Source organism: Diabrotica virgifera, chromosome 4 (assembly GCF_917563875.1).
Source record: "Diabrotica virgifera virgifera chromosome 4, PGI_DIABVI_V3a".
NCBI classification, from domain to species: domain Eukaryota; kingdom Metazoa; phylum Arthropoda; class Insecta; order Coleoptera; family Chrysomelidae; genus Diabrotica; species Diabrotica virgifera.
The window spans coordinates 170671778-170693411 of NC_065446.1; the positions used below are offsets into that span (position 1 = coordinate 170671778).

At 32.1% G+C, this 21634-nt stretch overlaps 1 protein-coding gene across 1 annotated transcript in view; it reads left to right on the forward strand.

The window, feature by feature from the left end:
- Positions 1-21634, forward strand: part of LOC126883227 (GTP-binding protein Rit2) — a 673969-nt gene that overhangs the window by 261471 nt on the left and 390864 nt on the right. The window contains exon 3 of the mRNA XM_050648506.1: positions 499-710. Coding sequence (XP_050504463.1) covers positions 499-710 — 212 coding nt within the window. The remainder of the gene's footprint in view (positions 1-498; positions 711-21634) is intronic.

A 21634-nucleotide genomic window follows, 5' to 3' on the forward strand; every position in this document is an offset into this window, starting at 1 on the left:
CACGTTTGCCGTTATGTTTTGCTGACAAAAATCTACAGGAGGAGCAACTGTACAACTTCAATTGAAATTAAACGATCACGTGAATTTATTTTTAATATGTTAAAAAATATTCTTAGACTTTTCCGATGTGTGTATTTATAAATAGTAGCGGGCAGTGGCGGTTCTAGCCCGGGGCAGAGGGCAGGTGCCCCCCAGTTTTTACAGCACTTTTGGACTATAATCTTCGTTAAAAAGGCACGTTATCTTGTTTATTCGCCGGTTGTGTTCCCTCGCCCCCCAGTTTTTTTGGTCAAGAACCGCCACTGGTAGCGGGCAGCGGGAGTGTATATTTATGAGTAGTAGCGTTTATGAAAACGAGTATTCGTATTGAGTACGCTTGGCAACATTGCTAACTAATATTTTAGATTTTAAGTAAAACAGTTTTTATCCTAGAGCCAATATTACTTTTATTTGATTTGATACTTTAAATAAAAAGTGTAACAATTACTTTTGTTTTAGTACGGAACAACTTCCAACGGCTGTATCAGCAGCGGGCTCTGCCAGGACTTCTGCTTCTTGTAGTTTAGCATCTTCTCGAGAATCTAGTACCAGTGCTCCCGGACCAACACCTTACAAAGTACTTATGTTAGGAGGACCTGCCGTAGGAAAATCATCATTAGTATTACAGTTTATGACCTCGGAATATCTACATGCTTATGATACTAGTATTGGTAAGTAATCTTGTATTTAATAAAAGATATTAAATATCTCTTAGTAAAAATTATTGATAAACTTTTGGAATATATTATTTTACTGAAAGTAGACAATTTTATTATTTTTTTTAATTGAACTCCACCATGCATCATCCACTACTATACATGATTCGGCGTTTAGGTTTCTCATTATAGGCGAGGCAACGAAGCATTAAACCTAGCAATTTTGTGCCGTGAGATGAATCGTCATGCAACTTTTTGCATTCGATTCGAGAGTGTGTCAGGCAATTTTGTGAACTAAATTGATCTCCGGCAAAAAAATTTGTACATGAGAAAATGCATTTTCAATGTGCATCTCGAAGAGATGAAAAATGAAAAATTTAGAACTCAGGAAATATTGAAGGAAATGAGTTCAATAATTATAATTGGGGGTTTTGGAGGTCACTGAACACGAATTTCATGACGGCGATGGTCTCTGAGGTACTTGGCGCCCAGGGTGGAACTCGTCGCCTGGGACGATCGAATGATTCGCGGATCGATCGAATAATTCGGCAAATGAAAATTGGATCGGAAAACTGAAAAAAACGTTAAGTGAGTTGAAGTAGTACAGAAAAGGACAATAAATATCATTCCCATACCACCAGAATGACAACAGGTGGAATAGTTTTTTTGGTAAAACCTTTATACATTTTTGAAAAATACGTGTTCAATATTTTTCAAAAATCTATACAATGACATCAAACACGACACCCCCACTCCACTCTTTGGGGTGGAAAATCTTGGGATAAAATCTTAAATAGAAACCACCATTTGCTATTGCAGATATAGATTCCTTACGTAAAAGTAAGCAACTTTTATTCGAGACATTTTTTCGATTTGTGGATAGCTGGCTCTATAATCGGAAAAAAGATTGATCGTGACACCATAAGTAAATTATAGAAACGGTCTAATACCTCCAGAAATACACTTCAAAATAAAAAACCAAGAAATACGTGTTCAATATTTTTCAAAAGTCTATCGAATGACACTAAACACGACCCCCACTCCACCCCCTAGGGGTGGGGTAGGGGGTAATTTTAAAATCTTAAAATAGGGGCCCCCATTTTTATTGCAGATTTGGATTCCTTACATAAAAATAACACAATATTTATTCGAAACATGTTTAAAAATTATTCCTAGATACCGCTAATAAATAGTGTTATCCCGATTATAGAGCCATCTATCCATTAGTCGAAAAAATGTTTCGAATAAAATTTATTTATTTTACGTAAGGAATACAAATCTGCAATAAAAAATGGGAGCTCCTATTTAACAGTAAACAGTAGCGATCAACAGGTAGCAACAAAATATAACTTCGGGAGATAGTATCATAAACTTTGGCAACAGTGGTAATCTTTGACATTATCTAAGATTAATATTTTGAAAATATCATAGTCGCGCTAAATGGAAGTAATAGAAAAGGATTTTATTATTAATAAATAGATATTTATAAAAATAAACCAAAATGGGTGAACATTTTATGTTAAGATAGGTATTTAGAAAGATATTTGCATGAAATATCTAATAATATAACAATAATAAATATTCATTTTTTGTTGTGAAACGAAACAAATTTCGATTTTCGCATAATTCTTGCACGGTTTTTAATGGACTTTTTCTTGGAAGGTTTCACTTTATGTTTCGTTTGATTTACTTTTTCCATTTTGTTAAACTATTGATAATATTTTTAGAATAAAAAATCCTCCTAAAACTTTATATACTCGCATTAGAATTCGAAATATTTTTACGTAAAATATACTTATCCACCTACATATAACTAAAACTAACAATTAACAACAATCTATTCTTTCAAAGAGGCCAACAACTTATACAACCACAACAAATATATAATAAATTAACTATCAATAAACACTACTTTCCTATGAAACAACACAAACGAATTCTTAGATTAACACACTACTGCACTGAACAGATATCGATAAAGATGACAGAACAAATTAGAGAGAATCTGACGCAGGTTTGTCAAAATGAGAGTGATAATTTCTCTATGTTGCCTAATTAGTTATTTAGTTATAATATGTTCGATTTCTTGTTAGAAATAAAAAAATTTAGTAGTTCCAAGATTACACAAAATCTAGGCATGGGATAAAAAAGTTTATTTGAAGAAAGTTTTTTTTTTCTTCTTAATGGCGGTACAGGCTCCTTTTTTCAATATTTTATTTAGTTATAGAGTAATTTCCACGTACTAACATATTTCTGGAATTGAACTCTGTACGGCCATGCTTTATTATATTACGAATATGTGTGCCAAATATCTCGACAAAATATTCAAAATTAGAGCTGCAATCTTGGAACGCGTTTGTTGCTACCTGTTGACCACTACTGTAGCCTCTTAAGATTTTAAAGTTATCCCCACCCCTCTTCCAGGGGGTGAAGTGTTCGTGTTCGTGGTCGTGTTTAGTGTTATTCGATAGATGTTTGAAAAATATTGAAACGTATTTTTCAGGTTTTCGATCCAATCTGTATTTCGCGAATTATTTGATCGTCCCGCGAATCATTCGATTGTCCCAGGCGGCGAGTTCTACCCTGGGCACCAGGTACCTCGGAGACCATCGCCGTCATGAAATTCGTGTTTAGTGACCTCCAAAACCTCTATGCATAAAAATTGAACTCATTTCCGTCAATATTTTCTGAGTTCTATATTTTTCATTTTCCATCTCTTCTAGATGCACTTTAAAAATGCATTTTCTTATGCAGAAAATTTTTTGCCAGATATCAGTTTAGTTCACAAAATTGCCTGACACTCTCTCGAATCGAATGCAAAAAGTTGCATGACGATTCATCTTACTGTACAAAATTCCTAGGTTTTGGGCCTTTTAGTGCTTCGTTGCTTCTCCTATTAGGAATACTTGTGGTAGCTTGAATTGAAATAGAAATTCTGTTTATATTTACGTCTACGGCTCTTAAGCCGGGTCCAGACACGTGTAACGTGTAATCTAAGATTACGTGTAATTTAGCATCACTAGTGTGGACGTCACACGAACGTCCACACGAAACATTTAACAAATCTTTGTTTCCATTCAGTTGCTACGAACAGACGAATAGGGAGGTCGTGACAGCAGGTAGTTAACTTGTATTTGTATGTATTTGGATTGCTTTTATTTGTATGTATTTACTAACTGAAGACCGGAAATATCGTTCAGTGCGTCGATGGTAGGAAACTGATTTGTATCAGAAAATATCTAGTTTATTTGTGGAACTAAAATCTTAGCAAATTAATGGCCAATATTAAAATTTTACCCGGATGTCGCCTATTGATTTTAAATATTTTTTATTAACATAGATTTCATGCAAAATATTAAGACACTGTACTGTCACGAAATATGCAATTTCACCGCAAGATAGACTTGTTAAGTTGGTTGATTGCCATGATACGTTGCAGGGTTAGTAGATCGAGTTGAAACACTGACTCTAACTTATAACTTCATTTATGATTTACAACATCCATCAACATAAGGTTACTAAGATGTTGTTTCGCGGGGTAGTCATTCAGGACACCCTTCTCGCAGGACGGCTCGCTAGCATAGTAACGATCTTAATCTTACTATGAATAATGACAATACTATAATGCTCAATTCAATCCCTCTGTGGGCTATTTATCTCTTCTTCCAACTCGAACTTTGGAAGTAAGCTATACGTGAGTCTCTGCGAGGTTACACAAACAAACTTCGGCAATCAACTTTCGTTTTGTTTTTGTATGTAGAAACAATATCTTTTGTAACAACCTAAATTACTTAAAATTATATACATTTTTTTCGATACATATTATATTATACAGTAAGGGTTTTCCCTTACTGTACAGACTGGCACTAATGTTAAGATTTTTGACAACATGAGATTCATATTTTTCTTCTGGTTCCTATCCGTTTCGGATGTTGGAAATCATATTGGCAATCATAATCTAGCTCGCTGCCGCTCGAAATAGTTCCATTCAGGTTTTCTTTAACCATGTTCTCAAATTCCGCAGCTATGATATTCTCCTTCTACCGGGTCTTCGCTTACCTTTGACTTTACCTTGCAATATGGACTGCAGCAGGGAGTAGCGGTGCTTATTTCTCATAACGTGTCCCGTTATGCGTTTGTTTGTAAACACAATCTCCGGTTCCTTCTTCATTTTTCCTAGAACTTCCTTGTTGGTGATTCTTGCTGTCCATGGTCTTCTCACATTCTTCTGCAAAGCCACATCTCAAATGCTTCAAGTATTTTAATAGTGGTGTCTGTAAGTGTCCGTGCCTCCACTCCGTACAACAATACGGACGTATATGTACATTATAAGTACATACATACATACATACATACATACATACATACATACATACATACATACATACATACATACATACATACATACATACATACATACATACATACATACATACATACATACATACATACATATATATTTATATGGTTTTAAGTCTTTTTATGTCAATGATACAGCAGTGTAACTTATTTTATTAAAAAAAAATACGTTTTCTGTGCATGAATCCAATAATAAACATTAAATTCATGCGATATGTAGATATGAAGCATTTTATGTGGGTGCATATTTTTTTATTAAAATACATACACCAGAATTAGATATTTCTTCTTAAAAAATTTTTTTGGATCCAAAAATACCGGGGTTTCTTGGTATAAACTAATAAGTTCAAGCAAATGTTCGTTACTCCACATAATAAACGTCCAAAACGGTACAACTTTCACGAAGCGCCGTTCAAACGAGCGCTGCGAGCGCCTTTGTGTTCACGGAAAAACCGACTTCCGATGGGTCCAGCGCGAATGGTACATGTAATATGTAATGTTCATAGCGCCGTCCAAACACAGAATTCGCGTTTCATTACACGTTACGTTACGCATTACATTACATGTGTCTGGACCCGGCTTTAACCCCGGCGCAAATTGTTAATAAGCCAGACACAACCTGCGTCGGCGGACTGCGTAGACCGTTCTGCGCATGCTACTATCAGTTCATGCGTTCGCAGGTCTCGCCTGGGGAGGTTTGTCGTCAGCGTACAGTTTTCTTGTGCTTGGGATGGGTGACTCACCGCCAGATGTTAATTTTTACGTGTTTTTGTTTGCGAGATGGAAGTATCTGAAATGAATACGGATGGTATTTACAAGTATTTTCCAGCTAAGATACCGCTTTGCAATTAAATGCTGATAACTTTATTACCAGCGGACCAGATAAGCGGCGATATATTTTACACTATCTTTATGAAAAACATTTTATTGCTCTATTGTATCAATCAGCACTGCTCAACAAGTTTTCGTTTATTCGTTTTAATATTTTATTGCAATAATAGGGAATATAATATGTATGATTAAAACAGTGAATTTATTACATGTTAATTATTTTTAATCTCTTGTGACGTATCTAATGTAGGTTTAGCCAATAAATCAAAGTTATTTGTTTACAAGAGCATATTATTTGAAAAATAAGGAGTACCATAATGTGTCTTAATTATAATCTCCTTTATACAGGTAAAAACATTGTTTAGTATGTATTTCTTAAATCCACACAATCATTGGAAAATGATTCATGGTATTTAAAAATATCTGTTAATGACACTGTTACCGACAAAGTCGATCAATTTCAAACTTGTCATCATATTAGTCTTTTGTTTATCGTTAAAAATTAAATGATGGTTGTGAATTGTATTTTTTGTGTTATTTAATATTTTAGGAAAATACATAATCAGCAAAAATCCCATTTAAAACATGCGAACCGTTTTTGTAATCACAATCAATGCAGTGTATAACTTATGCTGGTTATTATAAAGGTATGTAGAAATAAAATACTCAGTGTAAGATATCTTTTTATGCACCCGCTTATGATCAAATTCGATGTTTTCGAAAGTCATACCGCTACGACTACTAGGGACGTGTAAGATATTTTTAAAACGTTACTAGTTACAAGTACAGAACTACAGTTTTTTAGTTACCTACTCAATTCAGTACAGGATCAGATACATCAGTATTTTGTAATCAGTATTTGTACTCAGTACCACTGAGAACCGGTATCAAAAGTAACGGTTACACGTCCGCACTGATTTTGCCCGTCTCTATTCGTTACGGCGACAGCCGACGGTCGGGTTGGCTTGTGTTCAATATGCGGTGCGCTATAAAAATAACTGCACAGGTCACCCGTCCCGCCTGAGTCGGCGGACTGCGTAGACCATTCTGCGCATCCTACTATCAGTTCATGCGTTCGCAGGTCTCGCTTGGGAAGGTTTGTCATCGGCGTACAGTTTTCTTGGGCCTTGGGACGCGTGACTCACCGCCAAATGTTTATTTTTACGTGTTTTTGTTTGCGAGATGGAAGTATCTGAAATGAATACGGATGGTATTTATGATAAACGGCGATATATTTTACACTATCTTTATGACTAACATTTTATTGCTCTGTTGTATTAATCAGCAGTACTCAACAAGTTTTCCTTTATTTGTTTTAATATTTTATTGCAATAGTATGGAATATAAAAATTTGTAAATATTATGTCATGTTTTATTGATTTATTTTTAATTGAAACGGCTACTTGGTTTTCTTTGTGGCAGGAATTATTAGTTTCACTACATACATCGGTAATAGATTTTACAATGAAGTAGCGTTAAATAAAACTGCCAAGAACATAGAAAAAAGCATCATTGCAAAATATATTACCGATGTATGTAGTGAAACTAATAATTCCTGTCACAAAGAAAACCAAATATCCGTTTCAATTAAAAATAAATCAATAAAACATGACATAATATTTACAAAAGCATACAAAGGTAACACTACTATTGCTATCGACAAAACAGACTATAATAACAAAACAATAGAATTTTTAACTAACCAAAACAGTATAACACTAAACAAAGACCCCACAGAAAAATATCGAAAACAAATTAAACTAGCCATTGAAAATTCAAAATCAATACTAAATCCAACAGAACAGAAATATCTTAATATTATGAATCCACAACCTCCTAAATTATACTCTTTTATTAAACTACACAAACCTGACCACCCAATAAGGCCTGTAGTTTCTTTTTATACAGGTCCGTCATATATTCTTTCAAAAAAACTGTCAGATATCATTACAGAATACACTAAATTTTCACTAGTAATACCACTAGAGGTCAAATTATTTCCGGAAATTTTTTTGAGATCATGAATATTTTGAAAATTTCCCGAGTCGCAAACGAGGGAAATTTTCTAAAAATATTCATGATCAAAAAAAAATTTCCGGATATTAATTTGACTTCGCGTGGTATTCGGTAAGAAAATTCCACACCAAATTTGCATTTGAAAATCCAAAGCTGCATGAACAGATTAATAGCGCACCATAGCTTTGTCAGCAATTATTTAGGCTTTCAAATTCGTAATTCCTACTCATTGTAGTTGCATGGGAATACCATTTCAAGATAGAAAATAGTATATTCTTCAATTTTACATAAGTTTTGAGTAACTACAAGTGATAGAAAATTATTTTTTGGCGTTTTTAAAACTAAACTACGCAAAATTGAAAGTACTGAATGGGAAAAAGGTAAATAAATTAGTGTCTAAATATTATATACAGCGTGTCTACTTGAGTTGGAAACATATGGGAAACTTTTTTTATTATTAATTTTACGAAAAAAAGTTATTCTTTATAAAAAGTTCTGCATGCCCCAAAACCTTAGATTCAATCATCAGATATCAAATTTTCTGAATATTATACGAGGTATGTCAAAAAATATGAACTTCGTTCAAGAGTAAAGTACCTTTATTTCTCTCAATATCGAAAATGCTTATTCTGAAAAGTTGTTTGGAAATAAAAACTAAGCTCAAATATGCAATTACATGCTTCTAATTGGAAAAGAATATTTTCCAAATTTTTCTCAAATTTATTGATACTAACTTCGTTTTGATTCATTACACATACGATAACTCTTTTATTATTACTTTTACGAAAAAAAGGTATTCTTTATAAAAAGCTCTGTAGGTCATAAGGCCGAAGATGCAACCAACAGATATCACATTTTATTAATTTTATACGAGTTATGTCAAAAAATATGAATTTCACTCAAGAGTAAAGTACCTTTATTTTTCACAATATTGAAAACAGTTATTAAAAAAGTTGTTTAGAACTAAAAACTATGTGTCAATATGCAATTACATCCTTCTAATTGAAATACTGTGAAATATAAAGGTGCTATAATATTGAGCGAATTTCATATTTTTTGACACACCTCGTATAAAATTAATAAAAGTTGATATATCATGGTTGTGTCTTAGATTTTAGACCATGCAAAGCTTTTTACGAAGAATAACTTTTTTTTCGTAAAATGAATAATAAACGAGTTATCATATTTGTAATAATTAAAAACAATGTTGGGTATCCTTAAATTTGAGAAATTTTTTTTTTCAATAAGAAGCATGTAATTGCATATTTGATCTTAGATTTTAATTCCAAACAACTTTTTATCATAAGAATTTTCGATATTGACAGAAATAAAAGTACTTTACCCTTGACCGAAATTCATATTTTTTGACATACCTCGTATAATATTCAGAAAATTTGATATCTGATGATTGAATCTTAGGTTTTGGGGCATGCAGAACTTTTTATAAAGAATAACTTTTTTTTCGTAAAATTAATAATAAAAAAGTTTCCCATATGTTTCCAACTCAAGTAGACACACTGAATATTTTATTAGACATAGAAACTTAATTGAAAACATTCAAAGTCCTGCATTTTCGCCATTAAGAAGAGAGGAGGTGTCCGAAGAATATAGAAAACATCTTAGCTTTGTAACTAAAATGAATCAAAACTAAATTATGTAAACAAATAAAAACCAGTCTGTCAAAAATGTTCTGTTATTGTAAACGTCAAAAAATTTCCACTATAATTCGCTGTTGGGTACCCCACGAGCAAAAAATTTCCGATAAAATACCTCCGTTGCCATGGTGATCTGTCAAAATAACGTATTTTGATTGGTTCAAAATTACAGGTGTGGAATTTTCACTAGTAATACCACTAGAGGTCAAATTATTTCCGGAAATTTTTTTGAGATCATGAATATTTTGAAAATTTCCCGAGTCGCAGACGAGGGAAATTTTCTAAAAATATTCATGATCAAAAAAAATTTCCGGATATTAATTTGACTTCGCGTGGTATTCGGTAAGAAAATTCCACACCAAATTTGCATTTGAAAATCCAAAGCTGCATGAACAGATTAATAGCGCGCCATAGCTTTGTCAGCAATTATTTAGGCTTTCAAATTCGTAATTTCTACTCACTGTAGTTGCATGGGAATACCCTTTCAAGATAGAAAATAGTATATTCTTCAATTTTACATAAGTTTTGAGTAACTGCAAGTGATAGAAAATGAATCAAAACTAAATTATGTAAACAAATAAAAACCAGTCTGTCAAAAATGTTCTGTTATTGTAAACGTCCAAAAATTTCCACTATAATTCGCTGTTGGGTACCCCACGAGCAAAAAATTTCCGATAAAATACCTCCGTTGCCATGGTGATCTGTCAAAATAACGTATTTTGATTGGTTCAAAATTACAAATGTGGAATTTTCACCTAAATTCACCGTAAAAAATACACTAGAACTAGTTAACAAAATACAACATTTTCAACTACCCAACAACTCCAGACTAATTTCATTTGACGAAAAAAATTTTTTCCTAGTGTTCCTCCTACAGAAACTTTTGTTTTAGTTAAAAATCTTTTAGACCATAATAGTACAAATCCGATCATTGCATCTGAAATTTTACACCTTCTTGAAATTTGCATAAACCAAGACTATTTTGAATTCAATAATCAAATATACACAAACAACAGTGCAGGACTTATTATGGGTAATCCTCTAAGCCCATTGCTATCAGATATATTTATGAACCAACTTGAAACAACAATTTCTAAACATCCCGTATTTAAACAGTTCTTATATTGGTGGAGATACGTGGATGATATACTAGTATGCTTTACAGGAACTAACAGACAACTTGACCAATTTCTATCATACATTAATTCACTTCACAGTAATATTGAGTTTACAATAGAAACAGAACAGAATAACTCCATCAACTTTCTAGATGTAACGATTACCAGACAACACAACAAACATGAGTTCTCCGTATATCATAAACCTACCCATACTGACACAACTATACACAATTTATCATCCCATCCTACACAACACAAATTAGCAGCCTACCATAGCATGATACATAGACTGACAGAAATTCCCATGACAAGAAATAACTTCGAGATAGAACTAAACATCATTAAACAAATAGCAGTAAACAACGGCTATAACGAACAAACAGTTAACAAAATTTTAAACCACAAACTCCATAAGAAAGCCCTGAAATTAGTGTATCCACCACCACAGAAAGAACCCAGTATGGTATGTTAAACAGTAAAAGGTTAAGTTCAATTAGTTACCACTATAAACAGCCCGGATTAACCGATAATAGTATAAAAGGCCCGGTTTCAGGTAAAATTTATTTTAGGCTTTATTAAGGGAGTACTGTCTAGTCAGTGTTAATTGCAAAAGACCAACTCTGTCTACCTCGGTGGCTTATCGCTCCGGGTGGGTCTTAACAATGGGCAGGTCAGATAAATTTAATAATGTTTACGACCGCACTAATTGAACTCAAACCATTTACTGTTGAACAAACCATACCTTCTGCTCTCTTACATATATACTGGCAAGATAACAACAAAAATAGTCAGATACATATAAAAGAAAGGAATAACACCAGCTTTCAGAACTAACAACAACTTAAGCAAATATATTAAGAACAATAAAAGCCGAAAGAGAAAACAACTACAGAGTGGTGTGTACAAACTAACTTGTGGTGACTGTCCGAAAACGTACATCGGTCAAACTGGCAGAACTTTTGACAAACGGATAGCAGAACACAAAAGGGCTTTCAACAATAGAAAAACAGAAATTTCTACATACGCACTTCACCTTCTAGATCATAATCATTCTTTTAATGAAGAGTTTCAAATTCTGCATATTCAAAATAAAGGCCTTAAGCTATATTTTTTAGAATCTATGGAAATTAATAAACTGAAAAATACAGATATACTTCTGAATGACCAACTCGAGACAAACAGCTCCCCACTCCTCAACCTCTTCAGTTAAAGACTTAAAAAGGCAAACACATTGTAAACTATATAACTTGAGAAAGGCACTCTGCCGAAACAGGTGTAGTCAGATAGTTGTAATAAATTTTGTGGAAGTATAGAAAACAAACGTTTTCAGTGTTTTATTGTTAGATAAAATAAACTTCCATCAAGTAACGGTCGAATCCATCAATTAATAATGATATTATATTATGTACTGGATATGTCACTTTTGATAAATAATATTACGTAAATTTTTAGTTATTTTATTTGCATAGTGTCTCAACTGAAGAAAAATTATAATATTTTTAATAATATATTTGCTTAATACGCTATTTTATGGAGCGTCAAAAACCATTGTAACTGAATAAAATAGTAATTTTGCTGAAACTTTGCTTTTTTCACTTATGACACTCTCTAAGCGGAGGTGCGATATTGTAAAACTTAGGTATATGAAATTTTGAAAAATAATTATTTCCGTAGCGACCTTAACCCGGCATCCGACAGATGGGGTGTGGTACACCCCAACAATGATGAAGCGCCTAAAACATAAGGAAATTTTACATGTAGTGGCCACAGCGAATAGATAGCTCTCTATTGTATATTCATCTATGCGATGACACATAGTTTTTAGTCGTCTGTTTAGTTTCAGCAAGTACATACATTTGTGTTGAAAGTGGTCACACCCCGTAAGTCGGATTTTGTACTTTCTGCAGAATTGTCTTTATTTTGTTTTACCCCTATAAATAAGTAAGTATAGGTAAGTGAATAATACTTATTACAGATTTTAACATATTTTTTATTTGTCTGCTTAAAATGCTAAAAGCTAAACTGAACTACAAACGAGAATAAGCACGTCTTCAGGTATTATGGTATGAAACAGACAGTGACGAATGTATTGACAATTACTCTGGGCTAATTAGCAAAATACAAGGAAAAGTTATTTACCAGCAATTTTATTGCTGGAATCGAGTCTTATTATTGTATGTATTAATAATATAGGTATGCAAAGTCCGCATATAGTGTGCTACTTTTTTTATAAACAAAATGGCGCCCGAAAATCGTGTTTTTTTCAATTTTTGCTCTATAACTCCAAAGATTTTAACTTTACACCAAAAACACCCAAATAAAAATTCACCACAATTAAATTCTGCATAGAGGCGGGTTTTTCCCTATTCACTTCGACGAAAACTTTCCCCGGAAAAAGCGGGTTTTTTCAACAAAATCTTTAATTTTCAACTAAAATTTTAGATAAATAATTGTTAATAAATAATTAAATAACTTGGTAATGTAAAAGCCCTTTTCATATAGATTATAATTTTAGAAACTGACGGAAATTGAATGAACAGTTTAGCAACAATTGAATTATTAATTAAAAATTTACGGTCGCTGTAATAACCACAATAATTATGACGCATAAGAATAACTATTATTTTTTCATAAAAAGACACCATACCTACCTAATGTACTTTACAGAATTGAAATTAGAATATTTAAGCGGCCTCAGGAATATTTTAAAATTATAAACAATTTTTTGGCTTAAGAAGAAATAGAATATCTCGGGAAATATTAAACTAAATTAAATTATGAAAAAGGTATTCGAAAAACAGCGGCAGGACACTTCTTTTAAAAGAAAAAATGTTTAATTACGATGAGTGGTTCCTGAGATATAACCGGTCAAATTTGACCGAAATTAACGGTAAAGATATAAACAATAGGATCATAATGTTAAACAATCACCTTTTTATTTTTGTCCTCTTTCTCCACACCAGTTTTCGTATCTTTAAAATACCCATAACATATATTATTATAATAAAAACTATCGATAATACGTGTGAAAATTGCCAAAAATAGCAAAATTCCAATCAAAAATTAGGTTGGAGAAAATGTAACCCTCAAAGTTCAAAATCGATATACGTTAAAAAACTGCATTTTCTCGGCTTCCCATGGAGCAATTTCCTTCATTCTTTTTTTGTTCCCTAATGACTCGAGTAGAGCCATCGAACCAACGCATTATTAAATGTCAAACTTGCGTTTGTTTTGTTATAATAGCTTAATTTATTTATAAGAACAGAAAACAACATATTTTTTTCCAGTTGTAGGCTTTTTTTAGATAGACTTACTACAAGTTTACCTTTTAAAGTTAAAAACATAAATATTCTCATTTGAAAGCTGTAAAATTATTTAAAAAAATTTTATTTAAACAAATTAAAATTTTGTGTTATAATAAATAAATAAATTTATTATACCAAAAAAAAAGCAAGTTTGACATTTAATAATGCGTTAGTTCGATGGCTCTACTCCAGTTACTTGGGATGGCTCTACAGACATCCAAAGTAAAAGTTTTCCTCCAACACGAAATTGTTCTATATGGTCCACATATTGTTCAGTAAAAAGTTACACCATTTTAAGCGTCCGGTTTGGGGGGAGATGGGGAGAAGTCGGTAAATTAGTAGGTTTTTTTACGTTTTTCGTTAATATTTCTAAAACTATGCTTTATAGTAAACAATGTTGTATAAAAAATATTCTACATAAAACTTAAAACAAAAAGGGTCCAATACATAATTGTTGTAAAATCAACGGTTCCAGAGTTACGGAGGGTGGAAAGTGGAGGTTTTCGATACTTTTTATATTTTTTGGACAATTCATGATGATTTTGGGTGGTGAGGTTGACGTTTCTTCAAGGGTTTATCACTAACACAGCATCGGCCACTGAAATAGCACATTTTATCTACAAAACACAATCCCGTTAAAGAAAATTTCTTTCATTAGTAATAATATTATAATTTGCCCAAAAAATATAAATAGTATCGAAAACCTCCACTTTTCACCCTCCGTAACTCTGGAACCGTAGATTTTATAACAATTATGTATTTCAAAATAAAACACTGAAAAATTTTGTTTTCTATATTTCCACAAAATTTATTATTTACAACTATGTGACTACAGCTGTTTCGGCACCCCAGCCGAAACTCTGCCGAAAAGTGTCGAAAAGGCACTCTGCCGAAACAGCTGTAGTCACATAGTTGTAAATAATAAATTTTGCGGAAGTATAGAAAACATTGTGTGTTTTATTGTGAGATAAAATGAACTTCCATCAAATAATGGTCGAATCCATCAATTAATTATGTATTTAATGTTTTTTGTTTTAAATTTTATGTAGAATATTTTGGTATAGAACATTGTTTACGCTAAAGCATAGTTGTAGAAATATTGACGAAAAACGTAAAAAACTTGACTTCTCCCCATATCCCCCCCCCCCAAAGTACGCTCAAAACGGTGTAACTTTTTAATGAGCAATATGTGGACCATAAAGAACAATTTGGTGTTGGAGGAAAACTTTTACTTTAGATGTTTGGGTTAGACCTTTTTTTGAACCAATTATACTATACGACTTCCGTAACTTTGGAACCGTTCATTTTAGAAGGATTATGTGTAGGACCTTTTTTATTTCAAATTTAATGTAGAACATTTTTGTAAGAAAGGTTGTTCATGCAAGCCGCATTGTTTTAGAAATATTGAAGGAAACTTAAGAATTAGAATTTACCGATTTCTTCCCCCTCTCCCCCCCCCCCCTAAAACCCGACGCTCAAAATGATGTGACTTTTTTCTGAACATTATGTTGACCATATAGAACAATTTGGTGTTGGAGGATAACTTTCACTTTGGATGTCTGAGTTTGGGTCTAGTTATACCATACTCGTACTAAAACCAAAAAAAATAATTTAATTTTTCCATAAAGTGGGGGACTTTCCTTTTTTATTTAATTTATTTTTCCATTTCCAACAATCGATTTTTCCTATTATAGGGCCCTATCTATCCATTGTACGAGAAACTGGCACATTATCTATCCATAATTCGAAAAAGTGTCTCAAATTTTACTTATTTTTACATAAGAAATCCAAATCTTAAATAAAAAATGGAGGCTCCTATTTAAGATTTTAAAGTAACCTTCCACTCCACCTCCGTGTTGGATCGTGTTTGGTGTCATTAGATAGATTTTTCAAAAATATTAAATACGTCTATTTTTCAGTTTTTCGATCTGATATTCATTTCGCAAAATATCGTGGGGTTCGTATTTAAAATTTAAAATTTACTCCGCAACCCTCTCCGTGTGGGTCGCGTTTGGTATCATTCGATATATTTTTGTAAAATATTTGAACAAGTATTTTTTAGTCTTTCGATCTGATGTTCATTTCGCGAAATATTCGATTTTTTGTGAAACTTTGTGACTTGCCCATTTCCTTACACTGTTTTGCATGTACTTACCTTGTCTCAATCTGACGATTTCGAGTTTTTCTAAAGTTTTTTTCGGACCCCCTTAACGAACTCTTCTGCATTAAGAGCCATTATATTTATTATGGTAGAGGTACATTTACAGAGTACAAGGTTTCTCCCCAAAAATCCTCGCTTAGGCTCCCCTACCAATACATTTAATGATTTTTTGTTAAATATGTTCCAAATTTAAATGAAATTCGTTTAGAGTAACGGATTTATAAAAACAAACGAATCACGCTCATCATTTACGTCTAAATTCAAACCGGATTACTACTGTTAAAGGATTCGTATGTGCTTAAGTCTTAGGAAAAACACTTAATTTAGAATTTAGACAGTCTGGAACTTTCCCGTTTTCAATTTACGCTATTCGAGTAGTTAAAACTGAATATTCTGGATGTTGTTTCTGGCTTAATTCCTATGAAAATTTCAATTTATCCATTTCCTTTGAAGTTACTGTAATTATAAATTAATCTATTAATTTTAGCGCCATCTACACGATAATGGTGAAAGTATCCGAAGTAAGAAATTAATATTTCATCAATAAAACGTCAAAACGATTAGCCAAATCTTAAAAAAATCGATTACAATTTAATTACTTTTTTGCGTTGTAAATATTAAGCGATAACAATTAAAAATTACCTGTGAAAGCTGCATTACTAATCCGCTTGGAGCGACACCAGCGAAGCTCAGAGCGTATACGCTGTGAGGTCGTACGTAGAGGGGGGCTCACGGATGTTTCCCCAACTGTCATCAATACGACTAACTTCACGCGTAACTTTGATACGAGAATTATAAAAAAAGCATTGAAATCCAGATCCTGTAATTCGTTAAGCGTGATAAAGTGAGTACAAAGACATACATATTTGTTTCTTTGTAATTACAGCTTCAATTTACCGTACACTTCTCGTAGACTCTGCCAATAAGCTAGAGTCGTGTTGCGGAAAAGTCGCGCGCCTGTAGAGGGGATATTTAAAAGTTCGTGAGCGCCAGTAGTGACAAGTCAGTGAACTTTTTCTGGAAATTTGACATAAATGTCATAGTGATTAAATTTAAAACGTTGAAAAAAATATTAATTGGTCAAAGCTGTGGTGTATATTTTTACCTTAAATATACTTACGTTTTAAATAATGAATTTCAGTTTTTTTATATTTCGTAAAATGTAATTATAAATTATTCTAAGCGCCATCTACACGATAATTGTGAAAGTATGCGAAGTAAGAAATTAATATTTCATCAATAGAACGTCAAAATGATTTAACAAATCTTAAATTGTTTACAATTTAATTACTTTTTTGCGTTGTAAATATTACGCGATAAAAATTAAATAATAAATTTAAAAATTTTCAGCGAAAGTTGCATTAGTAATCCGCTAGTTAGCGACACTAGCGAAGCTCAGATCGTATAGGTTTATAACGATAATTTTCACCTCCACTAGTTTCATCTCTTTTTGTTTAGCAATGTATTATGTTTTCCATTATTATTAAATTACTGTGTACAGTGATGAGCGCACTAATAACCGGCAAAATAACGGAAAAGATGGAAAACATAATACATTGCGAAACAAAAAGAGATGAAACTAGTGGAGGTGGAAATTATCGTTATAAACATATAAATAATTAATATTATATTACATAGTTTCCCACTTTTAAACGTCTGCAACAGGAGTATTTTATAAAATTCTACTGTCACAGTGACAGTTGTCATACTCCTCTGTAGTGGGAGCACACCAAATAGAATTCTATTTTGCTGACGTCACAAAACGAATTTTATAATGCGAAAATCGACGGTTGCTAGGCAACATGACGTCACTAGAATGGAATACTATTTTGCGTGCTCCCACTACTGATACGTCTGAAGGAGGGAAATTATGTAATGTAATGTTAATTTATACGTTTATAACGATAATTTCAACTTCCACTAGTTTCATTTCTTTTTGTTGCTCAACGTATTATGTTTTTCATCTTTTGCTTTATTTTGCCGGTTATTAGCGCGCTCATCACTGTATATCTAGTAAAACTTTGTAACAAATACAATTTTTTCTGCAAAAAAAATGCTGTATAGTCCTTATTTATAATTCAAATTATATTTATTTGAAAATTTGTTTTCAAGCTTGATTTACAATTACTTAAATAAATTAATATTTTTTATGAAACTTACTAAATTAAATTAAATAAATTTTCCAAAAACGTGCTAAAATGCAATTTTTAGCACTCCATGGGAGCCTTAAAAATGCCACTTTAAAGCACTGAGTGATTATAATAATTTTTATAGTATGAAATAATAACTAACATTTAATCGAGAAAAGAGGAAAAGTGACAAAGTGATTTTTTATAATACATTGTTACTATAGAACGCTTAGATAACATATTTAACAAGAAAATCAATTGGATCACAGAATATATCCTGGTGTATTCTCTCCTTGGTATCTTTCAAAAATAATAAACAATAAATATCTTTTTAGTAATCTCACATCTTAAATCAATTATTTATCAAATACACTATCAATATTGTTTAATAAACAACTCAAAATCTTCCTGAAGCGGTGTTAAATATCTAAAATTTTCACTGTCTTGTCAGCACATTCTGATAGATTGAGTGCGTTGTATGACAAAGTGCGAAATTCCCGAAAGAATAAGTCCCTTAGGATGAATAAAAAGTTTCTTTTGAATGAGATATTTGAAATTAAAAATCACACTAAATTTTCTCTTAATTTTTCACCCCTGTAACTTATTAAAATAAACATTGTAGAAGTTTTCAGTGACCTTCGGCTCTCAGTAATAACGTAGTCTTTTATTCTGCGTTTAATCTTTTCAAAAATACACTCGGGTGCAAAATTAACCGGACACCTTAAAAATGGGTAATTTTTGATGTCTCGCAATTCCTAAACCTGTTGTCCGATTTAAGTAATTTTTTAATATGTTATAGCCTTATTCTTTAACAATACTGTTTTAATAATATTGTTGCTAAACACGTAAATTTTCATTGTATACGAGGTGTACCAATGAAACTGTGTTTTTTTCTTAAACTTCGCATCACCCTGTGGAATATTCTAGCATTTACAAAATACTGAAAATGAAATCTAACTATAACCTCATGTTTTCTAAACATTTTGTTTTTTTATTCTTTCGCGTACATTGGACCATAAAAAAGTTAGATAATTTAACAACTAGCCATGTTTTTCATCAATACGGGGTCTTTTCAAATAAGTATGGTAACCTTTAAAGGGTAGTTCTGCATGAAAAAATAATGACAGTTTGCTTTATAAACGGTATGTCCGCAATTGCTTCGTTCCTGAGATAGGAGATGTTGAAATTTTTCTTACAAACTGATGATTTATTTATTGCTTTAAAACCGGTTGAGATATGCAAATGAAATTTGGTGGGTTTTAAGACGTGGATATTGCACATTTTTTGACATACAAATAAGAATTTAATATTCACCATTGGCGCGCATACGGGTAACATGACAGCTCATATTACCCGTATGCGCGCCAATGGTGAATATTAAATTCTAACTTGTTTGTCAAAAGTTGTATAATAACTACGTCTTAAAACCGACCAAATTTCATTTGCATATCTCAGCCGGTTTTAAAGCAATAAATAAATCGTCAGTTTATAAGAAAAATTTCAACACCCTCTATCTTAGAAATTAAGCATTTGCGGATATTGGTTTATAAAGCAAACCGTCATTATTTTTTCATGTAAAATAACACCATAAACTTTGCCATGCTTATTTAAAAACATACCGTTTTGATAAAAAACATGGCTAATTGTTAAAGTACCTAACTTTTTAACGGTCCAACATAAGCGAATGACTAAAAAAACAGAATGTTGAGAAAACATGAGGCTATAGTTGGGTTTAAATTTGAGTACTTTGTAAATGTTAGAATACTCCACAGGGCGATGCGAAGTTTGAGAAAAAAACACAGTTTCATTGGTACACCCGGTATACAATGAAAATTTACCTGTTTAGCAATAATATTATTAAAACGGTATTGTTAAAGAATAAGGCTATAACATATTAAAAAATCACTTAAATCCAACAACAGGTTTAGGAATTGCGAGACATCAAAAATTACCCATTTTTAAGGTGTCCGGTTAATTTTGCACCCGAGTGTAGTTATTAGTTTTCTCAGGATTCGAAAAAAATGAATCCCATTTAAATAGCACTGGAGCCGAAAGTTTCCACCTATCCCCTTAATATTCATAGATAACATATGGTTATAAAAGATTGTACCTATAATAAATATACAAAAAAAAATTATAAAAGTCTATTATTATACAAAAGAAATATCAAAATTATACATAATATCAAAAAACTTTTTGCCAGTATCAATCATATTAAAATATTTTTAAACAAACATTAACTCGGGGGATTATACATTAAATCATTTATAATACCTATACTTTATAAATATAGTATGGGAAGAAAGTATGCTTTTGCAGTTACTCAAGCGCTATGGAAACCTATTGGGTTTTGAAGAGTAAGTACCTATATATAGTACTAAAACCAAAAAAAAAATTAATTTATTTTTCCATGAAGTGGGGGACTTTCCTTTTTTTAATTTATTTTTCCATTTCCAACAATCGATTTTTCCGATTATAGGGCCCTATCTATCCATAATTCGAAAAAATGTCTCAAATAAGTTTACTTATTTTTACGTAAGAAATCCAAATCTGAAATAAAAAATGGGGGATCCTATTTAATATTTTAAAGTAACCTTCCACCCCACCTCCGTGTTGGATCGTGTTTGGTGTCATTAGATAGATTTTTCAAAAATATTAAATACGTCTATTTTTTAGTTTTTCGATGTGATGTTCATTTCGCAAAATATCGTGGGGTTCGTATTTAAAATTTAAAATTTACTCCACAACCCTCTCCGTGTGGGTCGCGTTTGGTATCATTCGATATATTTTTGTAAAATATTTGAATAAGTATTTTTTAGTTTTTCGATCTGACGTTCGTTTCGCGAAATATTCGCTTTTTTTGTGAAACTTTGTGACTTTCCCATTTCCTTACACTGTTTTGCATGTACCTAACTTACCTTATCTCAATCTGACGATTTCGAGTTTTTTTAAAGTTTTTTTCGGACCCCCCTTAACGAACTCTTCTGCATTAAGAGCCAATATATTTATTATGGTAGAGGTACATTTACAGAGTACAAGGTTTCTCCCCAAAAATCCTCGCTTAGGCTCCCCTACCAATACATTTAATGATTTTTTGTTAAATATGTTCCAAATTTAAATGAAATTCGTTTAGACTAACGGATTTATAAAAACAAACGAATCACGCTCATCATTTACGTCTAAATTCAAACTGGATTACTACTGTTGAAGGATTCGTATGTGCTTAAGTCTTAGGAAAAACACTTAATTTAGAATTTAGACAGTCTGGAACTTCCCCGTTTTCAATTTACGCTATTCGAGTATTTAAATCCGAGCATTCTGAATGTTGTTTCTGGCTTAATTCCTATGAAAATTTCAATTTA